Raw genomic sequence first — 24,265 nt, 5'->3', positions numbered from 1 at the left:
AACATATTTTTAAAAATGAATACAATTTAAATTAACATTGGAACTGGAAGACATTTTAAATGTCTAAAATAAATGAAGCTGAAACTATAAATTTTATCTACAAATTTTAAATCATTTAATTTATCATGCGATTAATTGACTTGTACATTTCCCTAATATATCATGTACAGTTTAGCCAACAAAAATCAAAAATATCTTAGATCTACAATAACCTATAGACAGACTGCAGTAGAATCTAGATTTTATTTTTGCTTTTATCACCGATTTGAAAACATAACCTGTGTTTGAAGTCATGTTGGACTGCAATTTTCAAATATACCAACTACTTTGTGTTTAGATGTTTCTCAGTGACCTAACTGAGCCATTCTTCCCACTTCAGGTTCTCTGATTCCAGGACCGGCTGGACCTCATTCCCTCACTTTACCCCATCAGAGTCGACATGACATGGGAATAATGGGGAAACCCTACAGCCATTATGGTGGAGAGCCTATGGTGACTGGCGGTCTTGAAGAACTGAGAGGTACCAGTAGTAGGCATAGCGGAGTTTTCTACATTAGTCTTTTGAAATCTGCTGTTAAGATGAGGGAGATGTTACAAAACTTAATGACATCTAAACCTTTTAGACATTGCAGAAAGCTGCCAGCATCAGTTTATGCTCTCATTGTCATCCTCAGGCCAAGTTGTGGTACCAGAGGAGCTTCGCTTCCCTCACGCCTGCTGTGTTGGCATCGCCTCACAAACCTCTCTCAGCCTCTTCAACCCATCTGACAGGTGGCAGCAGGTCTCCATCACGGTCACCAGCCTGGCCATCGATGGAGAGAAGGTTTGTTTATTGTTCAAGAACATCCAGGTAAAGCCAGAGGGTCACATGCACTGTTTAAAAAAAAAAAATATATATATATATATATGATTATTCAACTTTTATGCCAATTTAGTTACAATGAGGTGAGTCGGCTTTCTTTTAGAACAGGGAATTTTACATAATGCACAATAAATATAATGTGATTAAAAGTGACAAGGTTCTCAATACTTTAAAATATGAAATATAAATATGAAATATAAAATATGAAAATCCATAAAATGAATAAAAGAAAAACATACCATCTTAAATACAGTACCCCATATATATGTATATAATATTTTATGAATATGAGACTAAAGCCGATTAATTGGCTTGGGTCTTTTGAGATCACCCAAGCTATTTTTATTTACATATTGGAAACATTGCATTATTTTTATTTGTTTACATACATTTACTTGTCAGAATTGCAATTTAAGCTGCACGACTTGGGTCAGATGTCCCTTAACATCACAACAGTTTGCAGGTATTTTAGACCATTTCTCCTTGTCCAATTAAACTTCCTTGCTGTAGTTTTGGTGTTTCAATATTTTCACATTCTTTCCTTATGAAGTCATCTATTTTGTGAAGTGCACCTCTTGTGTCCCTGCAGCATGATGCTGCCACTCTTGTACTTCTAACTGGTGTTTTTCTAAGGTTAGCAGATCACCTCTTATTCTTTCTCTCCAAATGGATCGATGGTCATTTTATGGCTTCAACCACAAGAGAAATCTCCCAAGATTATTTGTATTGCTGTGTGCCTTTAGAAACTGTTGTAAAACTATTTTACATTTTTTTTGTGGGGGAGTAATGACTTCCTCTCTGCTGAGTGGCCTTTCTTTTCATTTTTGACATGACCACCCCTACTTGAATTAACTCCAATATTGAGTTAATTCAATATTGCAGTTACTGAACTTCAATTACTCCAATATTGGAGTTACTGGAGTTCTTAAGTGACCTCGTCACTTAAGCATTCCCCTCACTCTTTAAAGGTAAACTGATATTGGTTCATAAAAACATCTGAAATTCTTGCTCATTTAGCACATTTTGCATCCTTGCTGCCCTAAAACAGGGACGGCAAAGAAGCTGTTGAAGTTGAGTTTGATTTAATTTTAAAGTGATTAAAAATGTTTTTTAGTTTTTATTTTTTGTCAACCTCTGGTTTTATCCATTTGATTTGTGTAGCAACACATAGCCAGAGTTTGGTGTAGGGATTGTATATTTTATTTTTTTTAAGATCCCCCCCACCCCCATTTTCATAACTGCAGGTGGACGTCTTGCCTTACCAGTGGCTGATGGTGAAAAATAAGACCATCATCGGTCCCAAGAGTACAGAGGAGCAGAAAGTGTTGCTCGTCCCTCCACAGCCTGGAGTCTACCAGTGCATCCTCAGTGTTTGCTCCTGGCCTGCCTCAGCTGAGATGGAGCTGGCTACCAGAGCCAACATCTTTGCCAAACGGGTGGTGCTTATCGCAGTGGCAGAAAACCCAGCTTTAGCGGTGAGTGACTCTAATGTGGAACCAAACATGAAGTCATGGAACAGACCTGGAGACATGCAGGTAATGTGTGATTGTTGTTTTCATGAAATATTCCTTTGTGGGTTAATAGATCGAAATTGGTGAATCTGGCTTTTTGGATTTTGGAGACTTGCCAGAAGGGAGCGCTAAATCTCTACCTCTCAGACTGCTGAACAGAACCCATGCTACTGTACCCATCCGCCTGGTGATCAGCGCTGTGAGTTCTGATAAACCCGTACTGATCCATTAGCCCAGTCATCTCTAGTTGCAAACAAAGGGTCATACTTTCTTTTGTTTTCTATAGCTGTTCTTGACCACTTTTGTAGAAAAAAAGAGCAAAAAACCCAAAATATCAACACAAACAAACCAAACAGTTGAAAACTGTCAAATAAGAGGAAAAAGGAAATAAAATGTTCTGTAGGTTTTTTGTTCAAGCTCATGAACACTAATGTACAACATTAATGTAAGGTGGTTCAGTATTTGAATTTTTCTTTTTTTGCCCCCATATTCACATTTTTTCTAATTTGTGTAATATGTCTATTCATTCCCAAAGGCCTGAACACTACTTGATATCCTTAGCTTTGCATACTTTTCTTTTCAGAATGCCACAGCATGGCGATGCTTCACCCTTTCCAAAGACCCCGTTGGCATGACGCCCGAAGCGACACAGCAGGCTGCACACATGGTCCCATTGGCCTCTCCCTCGGTCATGAATCATGTGATGCACGCCAGCTACGGAGAGGTTAGTTCTACCTAAATCTTCTGTTAATAAAATGTCAGTCTGAATTGTTTTGTTTATAATTCCATCTAGGAGGTGTAGTCGTATGGGATTCATTAGTAAATGTTTTTTTTTTTTTAACCATACATTTACAAAGCACCTTAACACGACGCATTTCTCCCAGAACCCAGAAAGCTTTATGGTCTGGGTCCATTTCAAGGCTCCTCAGAAGTTCAGAACTTCTTCAGGTACTGAAATGTACTTTTAACTTGTGAAGTTATCCAGCATATTATTTTTAAAAAGTCTGGTTCTACATCTGTACTGCTAAATCACTAGACTCTACTGTTTGGTTTTTAAGAAGCCCTGGGTCCAGCTGATGAGTACAGCGCTCGTGTGGACATTGAAATTGACTCTCCAGGTCCCAGTCAGATCATTAGGAGTATCCCTCTGAAGGCCAAGTCTGGAACTGCAAGAGTCCATGCTCCTAAAGATCTGCAGGTAGCACAGCTGTCATGTGGTTGTTCTTTTGTCATTCTCTTATAGCAGGGGTGCCCAAAGTGGGTCCTTGAGGGCTGACATCCTGCATGTTTTAGTTCTCTCCCTGGTTTAACGCACCTGGATCAAATGATGGCTCGACAAGCTGAAAGGTTGTTAGTACCACCAGGAAAGAACTAAAACGTGCAGGATGCCGGCCCTCGAGGACCGACTTTGGACACCCCTGTCTTATAGCTACCCTTTTCTTTCAAATATAAAGGGTAGATATCCAACCTTTTTCTTTAAGTGTCTTTAGAAAACTCATTTAGAAGAATGTGTCCAGACTTGTCTTAGTTTTTTTTTCATTTTAATTTATTTGACTTGCAGTTTTAGATAATACAGACTTTTTTGTAGATTCAACATTTCTTTAAAAATGTGAATTTAATGGCAACATATCTTTGTTTTTTCCTAGACTGTGAGCCTTTTTGCGCCTGTGGGTAAATGTAGTGAACAGACTCTGCCATTAAAGAATGCAGGAAACATCGATGTTCGACTGAAACTGAAGGTAATTCTGACCTTTGCCTTTATGATTAGATTCATGGTTTATGGTAGCCGCTGACATTTGGGCCTCAGAACTCTGCTTTAGCAGTGGAGAAACATGTTTTGAAATGTTCATTTGTTCTTGCACTCTATTTATTTGCAGTTGACTTTCATTTGTTTTTCTCTCTAGATCAGTGACAACAGTGATAGCTTTTCGGTGACGCCCGATGAACTGTGCCTGAGAGTGGCAGAAGAACAAGGTGTCGTTTTATCATTTAAAGCACAAAGCAGCAGGAAGTGTAAAGAGAGGTATACATGAGATTTCTTATTTCACTCGGACATTAAGAGAGATCTTTGGTCCTTTTTGGTTAAAAGGTTATAAAAAAATCTATCATACAATTAATACTGTGGAAAGTTAAGTGCCAAATTACATTAAATGAATAGCTTGTGAAATTAGTCAAATCTCAATTTATAAAAACTAGAAAACACAAAATTTCTTAAATATAAAATTATATGCACTTCAATTTTTTAGATTTCATCAAAAAAAAAAAAAAACTAGAGATTTTTTTTGCTTATTTTATACTGAAGCATATCATGAATTAAATTAAACGATCGGCTTCACCTATCAAACTCAGTCGGTGGGATTTAGGGCAGTTTCTATAGCGATCCCGATGCCTGATTGGTTGCTTCCACAGCAAGGCAAGAGAACTTCTTCCACATTTGCTATGACTGAGGTCCAAATTTTCACTGGAAAGTGTGGAGATGACTTCAATAAGTTGTAATTTATTAATGCAACCTCTGGGCAAACATCTTCAGCCTCTATTTTGGTGTGAAATGGTTCAAGAGGGAATGTGAGCTGGTGTTAGCTAGTGGGCGGGGCCTGCCTGTCAGCTTCTTGTAGGTAAGACCACATTTTGACCCGAGTCGTAGCAAACTTGGAAGAAGTTCTTTTGACTTCCTGTTGAAGCGGCCAATTGGACGTCAGGGACTCTACAGAAGCTGCCCAAATCCCGTCCAGAGTGTGATGGATGAAGTTGATTCATTCAAAGTAATTTAAGCATTAAATAGGCATATCGAGTTTTTAAAATGAAATCAATACATTTAATTGCAGCACATAAACTTATGTATTTAATTATGTCCATTTCCAGTTTTAAAATATTGATGCATTCACATATTTTATAAGTCAATTATTGCAATTTGGCACTTTTCACTCTCCATAGAATGCATCCTTAAAAAAAAAAAAATCTCAATTTGTATGTCTTAAATTTTAATGGGAAACTGAAAAGTGTATTGAGGAAATTCAAGAACTTAAATCTTTGTATCTTTATTACTTCTAGAGCTTTGATCATTAATTACTGTGCATTGTGAATTTGTCACCCATGCAGCATGCTATCAATACTGAACCTACTCACTTGAGTTCATGTTCCACAGCCTTCTCACGGTGTTGGTGCTGCCGTCGGGCCCTCAGTACGAGGTGACGCTGAAAGGAGAAGTACTCCCTTCTGACTCCGGGAACCCAGCGGCTCCCATCTGTGGGCCCTCGCTGACCAGCAACATCCCACCAATCCTCTCCAATAAGCAGTTTGTGGCCTGGGGAGGGGTCACCCTGGGACGAGCTGTGTAGGCAATTTTTGAGTTTTTCATTAGTTTGAGTACCGCTTGATTACAGACCCATCACTTTCTTAGGTATCAGTTATTCATTGGAAAAGACTCCATTTAAAAAATAAAATACAATCTTAAAACTCAGTGTTCCATCTTATTCTTTTAAGGCTTGTGTAATGTTATTCATGAGAGGGGACACTGGGGGTCTACAGGGAGCGCTGTTCCTCAGAAGCTGTTTCAACATTATGCACAGTTATTTTTGTGCTGTGAAGAGATAAACGGCAGCACAACAGAATGGAAACGAGAAATCTATATTAAAATCAATCAGATTTGACTGTATTTGAACTATTGCATATCAATAATAATTGGGATAAAACAAAGCAGAGGAGGTTTGACCTGAAATGTTTAAACTCTTTATAATGGTTGCTCTTTTTAGCCAACAGAAGCTGGTTCTAAGAAACAACTCCACCAGCACCACACAGCAGCTGCGTTTGCTCATCCGTGGTCAGGACCAAGACTGTTTTCAGGTATGGCATTTTAAATGGTGATGAAGACATGTTTCTCCATTGTTTCTGTTGATTGATGAGCTTTCCAGGACTGTGTGCAAGCTGTAAACTGAGACTTCACATTGTCACAGTTTTAGCCTTCACAGTTATCTCGGTTAATAACTGTGATTCAGTGATTTAATCCCTTACTGCTGAAATGAATACCAATTGTATATAATGTATTATGTTTTTACTGTCAATCAGATGTTTGAGCATTTATGTAAATTTAGATATGATGCCAATTAGATCCACCAAGCACTTAAGGAATAAAACGGACTGCATGTTGCTCAAACAAATCTTTGAAATTAAGTCAACATATGTTTGAACAACCATGGCTTTATCATTAGTGTTTCAAATGTAGCTAAACATTAGCTCCTAGCTACTTTTTTGCCATATGAAACCAGTGTCAAAAATTTCAATTTCAACATATATATTTTTCAGTAAACATTGGTGTTCATCCTACATCTTTCGTTGGTGTTCCAATACAGCTAAATATAAAAAAAAATAAATTTACTGTACTGTCCTATAAGCTTTAATCCCGTTTCATGATAAAGTATTGTATGTACTTATGAAAATAAAAAGCTTACAAAAGTAAGCTTTTAATTCAAAGTTTCATGTTCAAAATACTTGCACAAAATGTACTTCTACAATTGTGAATTTCATATATTGCTTCTTAATGCTAGCATTACTCATTAGCGTTCCATAGTCGCCTGGAGTTTCTTCCAAAAAGTAGAAATGACTTATAATTTCAGTTTCGTTTTGTCAATTCTGATCAGTTGTAGCCTAAACATGTTTTGTTGCACAACCTATCTCGGGGTTAAGATTATTTACAGAGTTTATCAGCAAAATTTGATGTGGTCTGCCCATTGCATACTTCTTCTTCCATGAACCGTATTTAGTGTACACTTTGACCACTAGTTGGCTATCAAAGCACCATCAACATTTGTAGCATTCATACATTCGCATAGCTATATTCTCAGCAAAACGTGATCTGAAGCTAATTAGCTTCACCAGTCCAGAAGAAGTTAAAGATCCTGGCTTCCAACAAATGAAAGCTCAAAATTGAGTATTTGAAAATAAGTATATTGCACTTTAATAATAATGGTGAACAAAAATATATGTGCTAAAAGTTTAAATTAACAGTGACTTCTTTGTTTCCAGCTCCAGAGTTTGTTCAGCCCTGAGGAGTGTCTGACCCACCATGGAGAGCTGTCCATTCGGCCCAGGGAAGATGTATCCGTCCACCTTCTCTTTGCTCCTACCAGGGTGGCCTGCATGTTGGCCAAGCTGGAAATTAAACAGTCTGGAGTCCGCTCATCACAACCAGGAGTTAAATTCATTGTAAGAATGCAACCGTTATCGCTTTGCCATGCTCTCTACCTTCTGTTTCAGAAGTTACTTTTACATGTTTTTTTTTTCCCTATAATGTATTTTCTCTGCAGATTACCCAGAATGTTTTGCATTCTGGGTAATCTGTTCACACAGGACAGTAAATGTATTCATGTACTGTACATCTTCAGTCATCCCTTGTTATGAGATCTGTTCTATCTGAATTCCACTGTATGTAAATACAGAATGTTAGGTCACCAAACAGGATATCACTTCATTCTCATAGTTTTGAACTTCTTTTTATATTTTCTTTTTTTTTTTTTTTTTTTTTTTTGGAGTAAGCTTAGCTACATTAGCAAAATGAGATGTAATGAAGTCTTTAATCTGTACTAAAGATTTAACCCAGGGTCATCCATACGTGGAAACGCATGTGAAGGATCCAAGCCAGATTGGTAAAAGAATAACAGTCACTCACTTTCTTTGTTCTTCCTGTCCAACCTCAGTGAACTTTCTTGGCTATTTAAAGATGCCATTTGAATTGGTGTGAATCATCTTGCACTTCTCTTCTGTATCATCTTTTTATATTTCATATTAATGAAGGGCTCTTAATGCGGTTTCCTTGCGAGGTAATTTGCCTGTTTAATCTCACTAACTTCATTACAATGTTGGTCAAGTCGACATCGTTTTTCCTGAGTTCTTGAGAAACGAGAATCAGACACATGTGACTTTGCTTCACATGTTTAAAAGAAACATGTGAAAGGATAACTCTCCGGATTGGTGGGGTGTTTTAAAGCTCTGCTCACAGGCGCCTGCTTGCAAATGCATCTTTGCTCATTTGAACAGAACCACCTTTCTTTGTTGTCCCATTCTTAGATTCCGCTGTCGGGCTACGGCGGCACCAGCAATATAGTCCTGGAGGACCAGAGGAAGCACGGTGATGGCTACGTGGCGACGCTGCCCGACGTCGCTGTCGGCTGCGTCAGCAAAGTGTGTCTGTGCGTGAGGAACACGGGCTCCAGAGCTGCCTTTGTTAAAGCCGTGGCCTTCTCTGACATCCAGAGCCGGTCGCTTATGCATTCCTCCGTCATGAGCCTGGCCCCGTCACAGTTCGTCCTGAAGGAACGGACGCAAGAGGTGATGGACTGCTCTTTCAACTTTAAAATTTTTTTTTTTTTAACCTGGAGATGGTAACATCAGCAGCAGACGAAGACAATACTTCTAATTATAACAGCATCTTCTCTTGACCTTGTCACTTGTCTGTGTGTCCAGGTGATCACTGTCCTAATGAAGTCCAGCCACAGAGAAGCGGGACTGTGTGAGTCAGCCAGTAGCCCCTTGGCCACAGTCTGCCTCTTTTGTGGAGATGAGGTCTCCAGGCAGCAGTACAGGAGGTGAGACGCTGCAGCATTTAGCCAAGGCTGCTGCTTAATGGAACTGTGTAGAACTCCTAATGAAATGTTTCATCTGTAAATGCTACCACGTCTGTGAATTAGTTGCAAGGCACTGATTAAATCTAAATTGTCCCCTGAGAACAATAATGCGGTGAGGCTGACAAGCTTTCCTTGTTGGTTTTAATTGGAGTGTGATCTGATAAATGAACTTCATACCTGAACCAAACTCCTGGTGTGTTGTGAGACAGGTTGCTGGAGTGCAAACCAGAGGCTGGGAGGAAAGCTCTGTCTGAGAACAGTCTGCTCAAGAACATAGACTTCACCGAAACGTTCCTGGGGGAAGAGAGTGTTAACGAAGGTAATTTGCATTTTTTACCCCACTGTTTGCTGTATTTCCTCATTATGATGTATATTTTTTAAATCATCCAACAATAGAGGGCACTTTATTGTAATTTCCACATTCAGCTGAAGTATGTAACTCATGCAAAACACCTGTTAAACTTAAGATTACAATTAAGTCTTAACAGTATAAGACAATCTGCCTTTTCCCAGTGCTAGCTACAGAAATACACTGCTCAGTCAGAAACAACCAATCGGAGCCATGAGGTCTGTCGATCACTCTTGTGCTCAACCCTACCACTTGCTTTTTGCTATGCTACTGCTGATTCACCACTACAGAGCATACTATAAATGCTAATGTTAGTTTGCATGGCCACCAGTGGTGGTGGATAAATGGTTTTCCTGAATCTGTAAGTTGCTTCTCCACCATTACCACATTTAGCAGCATGTAAACGAGGTTGCCCGACATCGATAACTGCCCTTCTCCTGGCTCTGATTGGTTATTTCTGATCGGGATGTGGATGAGTTGGACTTTTCTTTTTTCATCTGGAGATGTTTCACCCATCCTTTGACTTGTTCACAGCCTACGACCTGCCCCTGCGGCCTAACGAGGCCCACATCTTCTACAGCAACACAAGTAAAGTGTTGGTATCGTTGCTGGGGAGAATAAAGAGTGCAGACAGTGAGGAAAACGAACGCGACAAACCTCAGCTGCCCTCTGACGGCCACTGCTTCCAGGCAGACAGGTATCGTATCAGTAGAAATAATATCAGCAACCTGCTGGTGATGCACAGCAGACCGTTGCATCTTATCAATTGTGATACTTCTCTTTTTAATTTTATTTTTATTCTATTTTTCATAAAGGGAACAATGCATATAAAACATAAATGCATCACATAAACATGCCAGGCTAATTTTCCATCTCATTCCCAACCAGCTATATTTCTAGCAGTGACAAACCATGTGAATGTTAACAAAATGCATAACAAAACATTTTTTTTCACAGTGGTTTTCCTCATGGCAGTGTGTCCCTGGATGTGCTTCCAGTGAAAGGTCCTCAGGGTCCATCACTGAAAGTCACAGGATCCTCTTCTAAGGTGCCTGAAGTTGTACTATCACCTGAACAACACAAACTCTTTGCTTTTGAACTACATGTGTTGATTTGCCAAAGAAAAGAGAACAGTGTTGTCTAAAGGAGCATTCTGTCAGTTTTTCTATGCTGTTGCTCAGAATCATCAGTCCCGTTTTCCTCCTGTTTCTTCAGCTTCCTAAACTAAATATGTAGAGTAGTCTTAATTGTTAAGTAAAATTACCAGTTGAATTAAATTGAAACTGCCATAAAAGATGTTTCATTACCACAATTTTATGAAAGGGTTTTAGGATAGTCAAAAATAAACTCAGCTATCAGACATGATCTACTTCAATGTATTTGGCTTTTAGTTGTACACAGACTAATTTTAAACAAATGTTCTTGGACTTAAATCTTCTTTTTATAATAGAAATACATTATATGGATGAAATGTTAATATTGGGATTTAACTGTATTAAAATATAATTTTTTTGCCATATTGCTGTCTCGTCAGGCTCCAGACTCGCAGCACACACAGTCCGAGTCGTGGATCATCCACCCACAGCAGCTCGTCCTCACAGCTCCCACCATCAGTGAGTCTCTGAATTCTGGATGTCTTCATTTTGTTTTGAGTTTAGTTGGAGGAAGCAACAGTTGAATACTCATATTCACAATATTTCTAGATGGTCCGTCTAGTACCAGCCAAGTTCAGATCCAGAACAATACTTCTGGAGAGCTGAACTTTGACCTTTCGTGGCCAGCTCATTGTCTCACCATCACACCACAGCACGGAGTCATTGAGCCTCAGTAAGTCTTTGAGTCTTAGTACCTGTGTATGGTTTATCATGCCTGTTAAATGTTTGGCTCCTGCATTTTGTAAGGCCGGTCAGGTAAAGGCCTTTCACTATCCTAACCTTAATTGAAGTTTCACTAGATAAACATGGTGAACTCATGATCTGGCTGGACATGGGCTCATGTAACGACTTTCCTTATTTTGCTTACAACTTTATAACCAAATTCATATAATTTAGCCTTTATCTAAATCGGAAAACATTATTCCCACTGCTATTAAAATTATGTAAAATGACATGCTTCGCTGTAAAACAATTATTGCTACTGTCACTTTAAAATGGTTGTCTAATAAGAACTCTTCATTTTGACACGTTTAAGGTCGTACAGTTGGTAGCACTGTTGCCTAGCAACAAGAAGGTCCAGGGCTCAAATTCCATTCTGGGGTTGCCTCTGGCATGGACTGAGCATGTTCTCTCTTTGCATGTGTGGGTTCTGTCTGGGTACTCCAGCTTCCTCCTATGTTACTTTTAGTTTAATTGGTTATTCTAAATTGCCCTTTGAGTATATGCATTTTTTTTTTGTGGGAATAGGCTCCAGGCCCCCTGCAACACATCAAGGATAAGTGGGTTTTAGACCATGAATAGATTTGTTGTAAGCAAGGGAAAAGTATAGAGGTGTCTTGATTTACACTTTTCTTTTCCCATTTATTTTTCACTTTTATTTTTATTTTTTTCCAAAACTCAGAAGTCAGCTGCAGATTTTGATCAGCCCCAACCCCTCACTAGCCACTAAATCTGCCCTGCTGCCATGGAGCGGACAGATTTATGTCCAGTGTGATGGACAGCAGAAGGTAAGGCACTCTGGCTATCAAACAATCCATTCAAATATGAGAAATGTCAAACGGATCCTCTTTGTTTTTGGAGTTGATGGTTGTCATAGAACCGTCAGAAGGTGGCAGTATTAACCAGACTGAACATGAATGTAATAAACTGAGTGGATGAAATGGTCCTCAATAATTGGCTAACAAAACCCACCAACTGTTTCTAATATATTAATTTAGTGTTGAAGCTCCTGTGTGTACAAACTCTATACCATAACAGAACACATTATGTTTCCTTTAAGCTGGAAGTGGTTACTTCCAGCTTACAGGCACAGTTTGTCCCCAACACTTTGAATGTTTTGTAGTTCATTAAGGTCCAGATTCGCAGGGACCTGGCTCTGGATGTGTCTGCAGCTCCAGCAGATGCGTCTCTGTCAGCCCTGCCTGCTCAGGCTGCTACTCCTGTGCTGCCTGTTCCCCGACTTGGCAACAAGCCGCCAACATCAGCTCCCGGCCTGGTGGAAATAAAAAACAAGACCATCACCTTCCCTGCCACACCGTCGGGGGAAACTTCAGGTCATTCCTCACTACTTTGACTTGAGGAGTTTAACTAAAAAAAAAAACTGGACATTTTCTGGAAAGTCTTGTTGCATAAAGTACAGTGGATTTACAGAAGGCATAATTAAAAAAAAAAAAATCTTACAACAATCCAAATGTTTGACTTTTACCATGCAGACTGTTTAATATACGTTTGTTTCTGCTGGAGACTAAGACTTTGGTTTTTGTTATTGTACTTCAGAGGCCCAGCTGGAGGTGCAGAACGGTGAAGTGGAAGTCAGGTGGTACCTGTCTTCATTCGCTCCTCCATATGTTAAGGTACTCTTCAGAATTTGACTTCCAGCTGTGTTTCTTTTGAATGACTTTATCATGGCAGCTAAAAGGCCAACCAGCCTTCATTTAGTCTGATCCCAAAATGATTAAGGTCGGGACGGAACTGGATGGGGTGGATTATTTTTATCACAATAAAAGTGACAGTAAGAATTTCTTTGTGTTTAACTGTTTGGTTGGGACTGCATGGCAGCAATCACAGCACCTCAAACACAAATACTGCTATTAAACGCATCAGTCACATAAAGATCATCACTAAACTGCACACAGTAACTGCATTTAATCATATTTTCAAATTTATTGAAAATATTGATTTTCAAAAACGGTGGAAAAATAGTAAAAATAACAGTTTTGGGGATTTTTAAACACAATTAGTTGGATTTTATCATGGCAATGATAAACCAGAGTTCATATAATAAAAAATAAATTATACAATAAATGCCCACCACTATCAGACCTTTTCCGAAGCTGTAAATATCTATAGATTTGTTGAAACGCAGATGTTTGTCCTGTTTGAAAACCTAAAATCTACTTTTGCATTTAGAAGATAAAGTTGAGGTCACATTCTGACAGTAGTGGGTGTGAAAGCCTGAGCTCTTCCAGCTGCCCCAGGTCTAGAGCCAGCATTTTATATGAAAGTACTGAGTAGCAATCTGGTCTAAGCCTGTCACAATAAGCAATAAATCAATGAATCGCATGATAAATTAAAAGTTCAATTTCCATTTGCATATTTTGTGAACAGCAATTTTGTCTGCAGATGTGTCATATTCCATTACGTTTCTGGATTCAGTTGCATTTGGTTTTTATCCAGTTTTGTTTGCTATTGGTTGCCTTTATTATTTTTTTTTTGTATATTTAAAGTATCTTCCAGTTCCACTGTCAAGTCGTCTTCACAAAATCAATGTTTGATCTCTGAAAAGGGAACTTGCATTATGCCGTTATTATATCACTTTAATATTGTTGTTTTGAGACAATTTTCATTATCGCAATAACTTCTTGCGATAACTCTTGCATCCAGTAAAATATCATGACGGGCTTCCATTTTCTTTAATTGAAAACGTAAAATAAACTTTGTCCTTGTCATATGTGCTCTAATTGGTGCATTGTAAGTTATATTTGACCTGTTTTGTTCCGTTATAGTTCATATTAATTGGAAATGCGTTTCTTTCCGTTTGCTCTGAAGGGAGTTGATGACAGTGAAGATGTTTACCGGGCCACATACACTGCCTTCAGATGTTCCAGGGTCTCGGGAACCCTGGGGGCTCATGAGAAGATGCAGGTAGACACTCGCCACACTGTCCCATTTTCAGAAAGTCATTTCAGTTTAACGGGTTTACTAAAAAAAAATGTCTAGCAATTCTTGCAGTTAATGAAGAGCACAGATAGAAAACTAGAATTCTGCACCAAGTAGCATATCAAATCAATAAATATCAGATGGTCAATCCTAACACCTAGAAAACAGTTAGATTGTGAGTCTTTTAGATCTCTCCTTTTACAAGAAAATGCAAGTCTTTCAGTTTTGAGTTCCTTTATGTGGCTGATGTCACAGATTCCTCCAATGTTTTTCTGCTTCCAGGTGCCTGTTACCTTCCTCCCAAGAGACAGAGGGACTTATGTCCAGTTCTGGGACATGGAGTGCCACCCCGTGTCTGAGCCCCAGCAGAAATCCAGAATCCGCTTTCAGCTCTCTGGCACTGTGAGGACAAATTTCTTGTTATGGCTGCAACCAGAATAAATACAATAACACTTGATTACTGGTATTTGTTTTGCCTCGCACTCTTATCTGATCAATCCTTCAGTCACACCATAAGCAGTTGGTGTTGCTTGCAGCTTTTTTTTTTCTTCTTCTTCTTTGTTTTGCTTTATGTTGAGGAACTGTTCTGTCTGGAATTGAGCTGAAACTAGCCTGAATGACCAGAAGCACACGTGAAGGGCAGAGCAGTCAAACATCAAATGATGAGCTGAAGATGGTTTTTAAGTCAGTATTGTTACCCAAATTAGGTTTAGTTATAATGTAATCAGATTTACCTTTTAAATCCTTTAAAATCGATCTGAAAAGTAGTGTAGTAATCAGGGTTGAAATATTGTGAGGAATTGATAATTGGAATCGATTAAATTATCTTCTGTAATTAACTGGAGCATACAGACTAAAAAAGGCCATTTGCTGAAAGAACAGAGCAGTAATTAACTGTATAGGGGAAAAAATGCATTTGCCTTTAAAATAAAAAGAAATGTATGTTTTACTGAAGACTCAAATGCCATGATTTAACTTCACCCTGTTCAAATTCTGTAAAAAGTAAATGTCCTGTTTAGCACTTTTGCGATGAAATTTCTAGTTGGTTGATACCAAAAACGACCAAGAGATTAGAAACGGCTGAGCTTTTCACATGTTAGAAGTATTTTATTACCAGATGCATCGTCTGGTACAGATGATCAATCGTTCACTAAAGGAATGTTGCTGTTGCATTTCAGGGAATAACATGTTTTTTCATGTAAAGGGAGCTTAGTTATTTGTTTTGCATATTTTAATGTATTTATTTTATATACAAAAAGGCTTAAATTGGTAAATGACAAAAAAATCTGCAAAGTAGTCAGAATAATCAATTACTAAAGCAATCATTAGTTGTGTCCCTAGTAGTAATTATTCACTGTTTCCTTTAGCCTGCTGATAAGTTGGGCTAAAGTTATGCAGTTTTCAGATCTTGGAATGTACATCTGCTTTGGTAGCCTCTAGAATGCAACTTTTCTTGGCTGCAAACGAATCCATACAGGTCCGAGACAAAGTTATGAAGGCTTTAAACAAAACGAATCCATCAGAAAATCCAAAGATTCTGCCATCAGAGAGAGAGAGGGAGAGTCATCTTCCAAACCCAGCAACCAGGGAAAGGGGGCATTGAGGAAAGCAACCAGGAAGCCAAAATTGGTCGTGATTGTTCTGGGCAGCTCCTCTGCAACAACAAAAGCAAAAGCTTGCATCGCCCAGAGCCAGACTATATGGGCAGTAAGCCAGGAAAACGCCACAGAACAAAGATCCCCCCCCCACCCCAATTAAAAATTGGAGACTCACCAGCATATAAAAAATGAGACTGGGGTCAGATGAAGCAAAAAAAATTAACTTTTGGGTCATTCTGGACAACACTTCTGTCTGGCACAACCTGACAAATCATGATGCTTTGAAAGAACCATTTTCTACTGAAGTATGGCGTCATGCTGCGGGATGTTTCTCATCAGTCGTGACTAGAAAACCAGTCAAATTTAAACAAATATTTTGGCTCTTGTGTATGAAAGATCTGTGGTGTAAATATGTTGTGCATTTACACAGCAATACTGACCATGCTTTATTCACCTTTAGCAAATTTTTCAGTTCTTTTAAATATTCAAGCAGCAATTCTGAAGTAAGTCATGTCTGTTTTGAAGGGTGTAAAATCTGGGCCGATGGTGTTACCCCAGGAAGGAAATTGCTCCCTGGTGAGGACCGAAGCCACGGTGAAGAGCAACAAGAGAGCTGATTCGTCAGCAAGCAAAGCTGGGTGAGTTCTGCTACTTTCCCTAGCCAAGATGGTGGCGTTAAAGTGAAATTCTGGCAACTAAATGACTGGAGTTGTAGATTAAACATAAAATTGTATTTTCACAGAATAACTTGAATATTTCAAATGTAATTTAAATGCAACTTTTACTGTTTTTGTTCATTTCAGCCAGGAGGAGGCGGTGCGGCGGGGTGTTTATTCCCCTCAGGATCTGTATACCTTCCCACACACTCGGCTGGGGGAGTCCAGCACGCTGAAGGTTAACATCCGGAACAACTCCTCCGAAAGGCATGAGGTGAGCCCCTGCAGATTCTTTCAAAACCACTGTGGAAAGTTCAAAGTTCTCCTGGCAACAGCTAACTTAGGCTAGCCAAGGAGAAGCTAAGACGGAATGTGTTCATTTAAAACAAGTCATGGTTTTTGCTTTAGGCAAGACTTTTTCAAATTAGGCTCAGACTGTAGGTGTATGCTGACAAGGATCCCAGTTTACTGTTCTTTTTTTTTTTTTTTTTTCAGTGAATTGACAAGGAACTTGCATGACTAACTCAATGTATTCATGTATTGGTTTATGCATTTTTGTCTGTGCTCTGCATGGATTTGACGTGTGGCTTTTCTAATTAACTTGCAGCTGAGATTTATAAAACCTAAGGAGCCCTTCCACATGAAGCATTTTGAGTATTCTCTAAGGTGAGTCGCTTGGCCACATCTCTGCTCTGCTGCTAGATTTTTAGCTTTTGCTACGTTCGCACAGCAGCCGAATGCAACCACATTATTTTATTTTTTTGCCTATGTGCGACCCATGTCTGACTTTTTGGTGGCAGTCTGAACGACCCAATTTTGATCTCTTCACTCCCCCAAAAATCAGTTTTGTGCCAGTTACATATGCAGATATGTTAGTCCATTAGGACTAAGTATGATTAGTCCTGATGGTTTTCAAAGTATGTGCAGACTGAACAGTCATGTCACACTTATCTGACTTTTACATCATTGATGTGAGACATGCATCATAATTCTGCGCCAGAAGAGGGACCGAACAAAAACAATGGCTGAAAATTCTGATTATAAAATTCTGAAAGAAGTCTGTTGATGAAGCACATCACAAGCCCAGCTTGGCTCCGACTACGCATCCAAACAAATGTCTACAGAATTTGCAATTAATGCTCCACAAAAACCACTAATTTATCTTCCTCCATTGCATTATTTTACAATATTACCTCCCATTGCAGAATAACTTTAAAATCCATAGACGACGGCATCCATTATTCTGTAAACAGTGCTCTGTGTTGACAACTACTCTTCTGTACATGAGGGTCGCTTCGGGCATCATAAACCGTTCACACAGAAGTCTGGTCGCATTTAATTAGCGGTATGAACGACATGCAAAAAACCTGGGGATTTCAGCAAAAATTGGAATCGAAAGTCGAGACCTGCCATGTGAATGTAGCCTTTAATTAGGAACAGAGAGTTCAGTCAACTCTTAATTATCTGATTTCTTTCCACTTTTTTTCTCTCTATGTGGCTAATTGTATTTTCATACTTGACTTAATTCAAGGACGTAGCTGGTGATGCTTAGCTATAACGTGTTGTGATACAAACTTTGTAACGGTTTTCTGATTGTGAATGCACTCATGGAGGTCCTGAAATGCTGGGATCTGGAAGGTAATGTTGCTGTGGAATAAACTTGAGGCCTTAAAGATTTTAGTTTTACCTAACCAGAGGGGCGGGGCAGGTTTCCCCACTCAAAGGTACCAACTGTGTTGTGATTAAAAAAGAAAGCATGCCTTCTCTGAGAACAGTCCTACAGTCCTTCATCAGTTAGTTTTTAAGTGTGTTAAGATCTGTAGAGCATGAAGAGCAAACCTCCTGGGATTGGTTTGTTCATTTACCAAAAATAAAGCATTGTCATACCTTCCTCCATTATGTGCAAACACCATATTGTTGTATGACCTGGACGTCCCCCAGCTGCTTTTTGTGACGTCTGCTTTGCAGTTTGCTGTGGCTCTCATCAGGATCTCTGCAGGTCATGAAAAACCTCGCAAGTTTCAGTTCATGTTTCTGCATATCAGATTTCCTTTCAAACTAAATATTGGTTCTGAAATTGTTAGATCTAACAAAGGTTGGAAACATCCTGCAGAAATCGGCTATTTCTATGTAGCATTTTACAGAAGTATGTATATCGCCTGAACTTTTCAGCCTTTGTCGCTTTACATCTACAAAAGTTGGTGGGTTTTATTGGGATTTTCTTGCAAACACAAAATGGCACATGAAGTGGAAGGCAAAGAATTCATGGTTTTCAAATTTTTCAACAAAAGAAAATTTGTAGAGTTAATTTTGTTTTGAGACATTACATGTTTGGACAGTTACTCCCTGAGGTTTTAGATGCTGTCCAGCTGCAAGGATTTTTTTTTTTCACTTTTGGGCAGTTGCTATGATGCACAAACCTGGCAACAAAGCATTATTTTTTTTCAACTGAAAGCAGCTGATTACCGTCACAAGCATTAAAAGACAAACATTTACTTGCCTTTTGGGATAAATTGAGTAATTTTGAACTGAATTTGTACTGATTTTTCTTTTGTAGTGCCTTAAGAGAGCAAACACTAGCCTACAGATGAACTTCATAAATGGAGTTTATTTGTATAATTTGATTTTTGACATAAGTACAGCTGATAACTTCTATTTAACAGAAGTTGCTGTTATGTGCTACTTTATGTAAAGCAACCACAAACTCTAGGTTTTGGGGTGTAATGTGAATAGATGTGAAAAGTTCAAGGTTTATACATGCTTTTGCAAGGCACTGTTCCCACATTCATATTGAAACTATTTTCATCCATTTCTACCTGATGTGCATAAGAATTAAAGTAAATATTTTATTTTTATAGTTCAAATATGTGCTTTTGAGCGCATTTTTTTTTCATTTGTGACAAAAATTTGTCTAATGCCTCCTTCTTCCTGTTCTCCTTCTTCCATTAGATCACAGCATTACGTGAAGCTACCAGTCCAATTCAAGCCCACTACAGCCGGCAAACACACCGGCTTGCTGCTCATCCAATCAGAATCGAGTGGAAATCTGGTTGTCCAGTTGAGTGGTGAAGCATTTCTTTGAGTTCTTGGTCAAGAGCAACACAAGACCAAAACACCAGCTCTTACATATGAATTAAAAGCATAGCATGGAATGGATTCCTTTTTGTAGAATTGTTTCTCTAGCTGTAGACTGTTATTGAGTGGAGACACCAACAGGGCCCTTTGTATCTCTGAAGAGGGCTCAGCTGTCCTCAGCTCACCCATGAAAAGATGGTCTGATGCAGAATGATTGAATGTATCCAGCTTACAATTCTGCACCACTGTGGCGTTTTGAAACGGAGGATCAGTTTTGTCACTTGACTCTAGGCTGAGTGTTTGCCTTCTCTCCTTCAGTTCCATCACAAGGCGGCATTGTTGTTTCCACAGCCTCTGTCACAGTCGCAGTACCAGTTGAGATCCATTTGGCATTACTTGCACTTGATCACACAGGAAGGCCTCTGTCTGCTGTTTGAGAAGATGGCTGGAGCAATTCTGCTTTTGTAAAAGTAGAATTATTGACCTTTTTTGCCCAAAATCTGAAACACAAACGGAAGTCATTTCTGCCATTGTGGTAATGCTAGTTTTGGAGATGCTGTATCTTATTTTGAAGTGCTTTACTTTTAAACATCTGCTCTAGGTCTTTATACATTTCAGGTTTTGTACTTGTCGTTTCTATGGAGATGAGTCTTCATCCACTTAAAAAGCCCACCTGAACTGGGGCTTATCTGGACCATGTGCTGACACCCCTGCAACCTCTAAGATTCCAAAACTGTCCAGATGCTTCTAATGTAGTCTCAATGAAGGCAGCTCACAACATTAGGATGGTTAATGGTTTTGATTACAAGCTAAATCAGTTTCCTTAGGGGGGTTTTGTTCAGCAACTTGCCAGGTCTGCCTTGTATGGTTGCCATGGCAAAATGTGATTAATCACCGTTCCAGGCACAGAGAATTTGATCCCAGTTTCCTTTTTTGGCTCCAAGGCAAGTCGCCAAAATTGCTTGGGGGTGGGGGGAGAGAAGCATTGGATCCATTTCCGTAATGAGCTCTGGAGCGGGATAGGCATGGGGAAAGGTGTGCAAACTCCATCAAGCATGTGTTGTTAACTTGTTAGATGACACACTTTGGCAGCAGAACACTAATGTCTGGCATTGTTTACCTGCACGTATTGAAAGTTTTATAACAAGGGCACTGTCGTGTCTAGTGGTATCTAAGCAACGTTCTGAAATCTTGGTGACAATTTGCACCAATTTTATGTAATATGTATGTATGTAGACATTTTTAAAATAAAGTTCAGATTGTTTTATTTTAAAGGTTTTATTTGCTCTAGTGACCTTTATTTGATAGCGAATTGACAGGAAAGTGGGTAATGAGAGAAGGGGAAGACATGCAGCAAAGGTCATCACGCCAGGAATCGAACCTGCGACCTTGTCGAGCACTAAGGCCTCTGTAGGTGGGTTGTGCTTAACTGCTGTGCCACCACAGCACCCCTGGTTAATACATGTGTTGCTGTTTCAACAATTATTCCTGAAAAGTAACGGAAACAACTTTGACACAGTGCGGAAAGTAACTTTCAACTAAAGCCAAAAAAAGATTATTCAAGAAAACTTGCTCCAGATCAGTCTGAACCTCGGACTAGGAGTGATTCAAAGAAAAAGTCGTCTTTGAGTATTTAAATACAGTTGAGCCCTGTAAAGACTTAAAAATTACTGAAGTTATATTGTCCATTCCATCTGAGCTAACTTGAGGATCTGCAGAGAAGAATGATGGAAAATACCCAAAAAAAGATCTCACATTTGTAGAGATGTACCCAAGATGACTTGAAGCTGTAACTGTCAATGTTGCTTCAGCAGTATTCAAACTCTGTAAATGCATGTGAACCTGTGTATATTTTGTGAATAAACTAGCAAATTCATTAAATTAACTTTAGTTTGTCATGAGGTACTAATTTAAATCTTGAAAGGAGAACATGAATGTAACCTATGTTGGAATTAGGAAAAATTGAATTACTATATTCAAGAGGGTATGAATTTCTTAGAAGTAACTTTTATTTATTCAATTCTATCAATCTGATCCATTGAACTGGATATTAGTTGCAGGTTAGCATTCCCAGGTCAGTGGAGTAGTTTTAAACCTTGAAAATATTTAACTTGTAAAAAGTTTAAATTGGCTCATTTGAACTTGACAAAAAAAATCAAGAAACCAGTTTAATTCTCGAGCGAATCTTTAGCTTAAAGTAAACTGAAAACTCATCACTCAATCCGTACTTTTCTGAAATGTCCCCCTGCCCGTCGTTGCTGGGACGCTGCAGCTTCTCAACGAGGTCGTTTTTGTTGTACTATTTGTTAAAGTAACCAGCAGGTGTCGCCAAAGCGTTATTTTAGGCCCCGGCTGTCTGCAACGTGTGCTGTACAGTAGGACAGCTGAGCTTTATTTTGCCTCCCAGCCGTGACACCACTGTAGTGCAGTTGGACCTGACGTCTAACATCCACAGCATCACACACTCAACCAACCAACCGGTCACGGCGGCTTTGCACGTGAGTGGCGGCACGAGCAGGTAAGAAGCCGGCGAGATTTTTGAAAGTAATTTCTGTATTTTATGTATTTATATTAAAAGACAAACTGCTGTCGTAGGCGGATGGGGGAATGTTCTGACCAAGCTAACTGGTCCTGTTAAATGATTGTTGGGCTGTCCGGGGTTGGCTCTGCTCTGCACTTTGGGCCAGACGCTGGAAGTTGTCGTGCAGACTGGGAGCCACTGTCTGCGCTGCGCCAGACTGAAGAGCTAAGCTAACTAGGCTAAATTAGCAGACAAGAAGAAGGCACATCCATCCTTCCCTTCCTCCCTCCCTCTCTCCACAAGGAACCACAGCACTTGTCCGCTATGTATGTTTCTCCCGGGTAACTCTCTCTCCCTTTGACCGAGATTTCTTCTTTTGCTGTATTAAGCATAGAAGTAGGTTTGTTTTATCTCTTTTATTCTGTTCCAGCAGCTGTCATGTTCAATATATTTTAAAAAACAAGCTAGCTGGGAGATGCATAAGTTAAATACTTAAAAAACAATTTGTGCCCGAGGGTGTTTTTTTTTTTTTTTTTTTTTTTTTTTCTTTCACACAACTTTTGTAAATGCAAATGAGGCACTTGATTATCTGCTGTTGTGGTTTCATGCAGGCAAAGCTGGTAAAAGATGTGAACACTAGAGGACTCGGGAAAGTATTTGCCCCATGATGGTTTCCACAGTTTTTGCTTTTCCCTCACACTTAATTGTTTCACATCATAAAACTGTTAGACAGAGATAACCTTAGCAAAAATTAAATGCAGTTGTATCTTTTTATTATTAGGGATAAATACTATCTGCAGCAACATATCTCCACCTCCACCATGTTTGACAATTGGTGATGATTGTTGGTTGTAGAAATGTTTTGTACCACCTTCCAAAAAGTTTCACTTCTGTCCCGTCAGCCCAAAGAATTGTTTTCCCAGGGTATTTTGGGATAATCTCATGGTTTCTTTCTCCCCTTTTTTTTTTTTTTTTTTTTTTTTTTTAAATAGCACATTTTAGCTGAACCTTTATGTTCTGCTTCTGTTGTGACCTCCAAGGTGAGTTGTAGATGCACCCTTGGAGTAACTGTCAATGTGGCCAGTGGACACTAAAGAGAATGTTCACCAATGATCCATGTTTTTCTCTCTGTGGACAATGGCGCCTTCTGAGGTTTGGTGGAGTCCCAATTCCTTAGAATTGGCTATGTAACTCTTTTCAGACTGATGGAGATCAATAGTGTTTGTCATCCCTATGTCACGATAACAAATTTTGCTGAACGATTGTCTAAAAATTATTGCGATAAACGATAATATTGTTTCAAGACCTTTTGACACTGATTTAATGGAAATGACTAATAAAGCATGCGATTTCCTGCCATAGACGGATGCACTTTATTTTCAAAACACAACACTGGAACTAATAAACTAAACAAAACAACCAAAAATAAAATGGATTCTCGGTCTCCATTAACAAAAAAACTTTCTTAAATAAAAACTAAACATAAAGCCAAAGTGGAAATAAATACTGCATTCAACCAAAAGAGTGCAGATTATGAAGTCTGTATACTATATTGACCTTCAGTAATCAGTAGATTTAAATAGAGAAGATGGGCACATCCGACCACCTAATGCAGTAGTTCACACTACACGACTTGTTGCCCCTATTTTCCCCTTACAACAGTCTTAGAACGTTGGGTGTTCCAAGATGGTCACTGGTGATTTCGTAACCGACCATCCTGCAGTGTGTGGTGGATTACGGTGGATCATCGTGGCCGCTCTGATCTAAATCAGGGGTTTTCCCCGACTGGGAGCTTAATGCTGAATGTGACAGGTAGCCAATCAGAAAGCACGGATTCTTCTCTGCGCTTTCTGAGGGGAAATTACGGAGGGGAATCCCAAACAGCTGACACGGCGCAACCCAAAATCCAGCGGACATTGGAGATATGTGGAAACATTAATATTTATTCAACATTTCGTGCAAAGAACATAGAAATGACAGAGAGGAGTTGGAGCCAAATTGCTACCGCAGTTGATAAACCCGGTAAGTTTCCAGCTGTTCTTCGTTAACGTGACATAAATAGGTTATAATGATTTTCATTCAGTCAGGACTTTACGCTGACTCTAGCCACATGCATCACAGGTAGATTCTAATAAAGCATTGATTAATGTCTGATTTTAAAATTAGTCACTGGACTTGTAGCCGTTATTTTGTGCCCAGGTGGCTGGACATCACACGGCACGACAAACCCAATCGAACCGTTATACCGAGGATTTCTGT

The 24,265-nt window shown here is 39.2% G+C and overlaps 1 protein-coding gene and 1 long non-coding RNA gene across 5 annotated transcripts in view; both read left to right on the top strand.

Annotated features, from left to right (window-relative positions):
- Nucleotides 1-20,761, top strand: part of cep192 (centrosomal protein 192) — a 40,170-nt gene extending 19,409 nt beyond the window's left edge. For all 4 annotated transcript variants that reach the window (XM_015050695.1, XM_015050696.1, XM_015050698.1 and 1 more), the window contains 28 exons: nt 380-520; nt 675-823; nt 2,107-2,337; nt 2,447-2,572; nt 2,957-3,097; nt 3,258-3,321; nt 3,432-3,571; nt 4,020-4,112; nt 4,278-4,396; nt 5,519-5,707; nt 6,126-6,216; nt 7,396-7,575; nt 8,437-8,697; nt 8,833-8,954; nt 9,203-9,312; nt 9,877-10,039; nt 10,300-10,390; nt 10,877-10,955; nt 11,046-11,169; nt 11,899-12,004; nt 12,340-12,550; nt 12,774-12,850; nt 14,046-14,141; nt 14,439-14,558; nt 16,280-16,392; nt 16,558-16,684; nt 17,018-17,076; nt 19,360-20,761. In XM_015050695.1, the coding sequence (XP_014906181.1) occupies nt 380-520; nt 675-823; nt 2,107-2,337; nt 2,447-2,572; nt 2,957-3,097; nt 3,258-3,321; nt 3,432-3,571; nt 4,020-4,112; nt 4,278-4,396; nt 5,519-5,707; nt 6,126-6,216; nt 7,396-7,575; nt 8,437-8,697; nt 8,833-8,954; nt 9,203-9,312; nt 9,877-10,039; nt 10,300-10,390; nt 10,877-10,955; nt 11,046-11,169; nt 11,899-12,004; nt 12,340-12,550; nt 12,774-12,850; nt 14,046-14,141; nt 14,439-14,558; nt 16,280-16,392; nt 16,558-16,684; nt 17,018-17,076; nt 19,360-19,492 (3,656 nt within the window). In that variant the 3' untranslated portion in view covers nt 19,493-20,761. The remainder of the gene's footprint in view (nt 1-379; nt 521-674; nt 824-2,106; nt 2,338-2,446; nt 2,573-2,956; nt 3,098-3,257; nt 3,322-3,431; nt 3,572-4,019; nt 4,113-4,277; nt 4,397-5,518; nt 5,708-6,125; nt 6,217-7,395; nt 7,576-8,436; nt 8,698-8,832; nt 8,955-9,202; nt 9,313-9,876; nt 10,040-10,299; nt 10,391-10,876; nt 10,956-11,045; nt 11,170-11,898; nt 12,005-12,339; nt 12,551-12,773; nt 12,851-14,045; nt 14,142-14,438; nt 14,559-16,279; nt 16,393-16,557; nt 16,685-17,017; nt 17,077-19,359) is intronic.
- A 721-nt stretch (nt 20,762-21,482) lies between these two features.
- Nucleotides 21,483-24,265, top strand: part of LOC106958671 (uncharacterized) — a 121,568-nt gene continuing 118,785 nt past the window's right edge. The window contains exon 1 of the long non-coding RNA XR_001427194.1: nt 21,483-22,003. This is a non-coding gene — a long non-coding RNA (uncharacterized LOC106958671). The remainder of the gene's footprint in view (nt 22,004-24,265) is intronic.

The sequence above is a fragment of the Poecilia latipinna genome, unplaced genomic scaffold (assembly GCF_001443285.1).
Source record: "Poecilia latipinna isolate Pla-1442-1.1 unplaced genomic scaffold, P_latipinna-1.0 Scaffold1006, whole genome shotgun sequence".
Lineage (NCBI taxonomy): Eukaryota > Metazoa > Chordata > Actinopteri > Cyprinodontiformes > Poeciliidae > Poecilia > Poecilia latipinna.
Note: the sequence above shows the minus strand (reverse complement) of the source record. Positions and strands in the feature narration are given on the sequence as shown.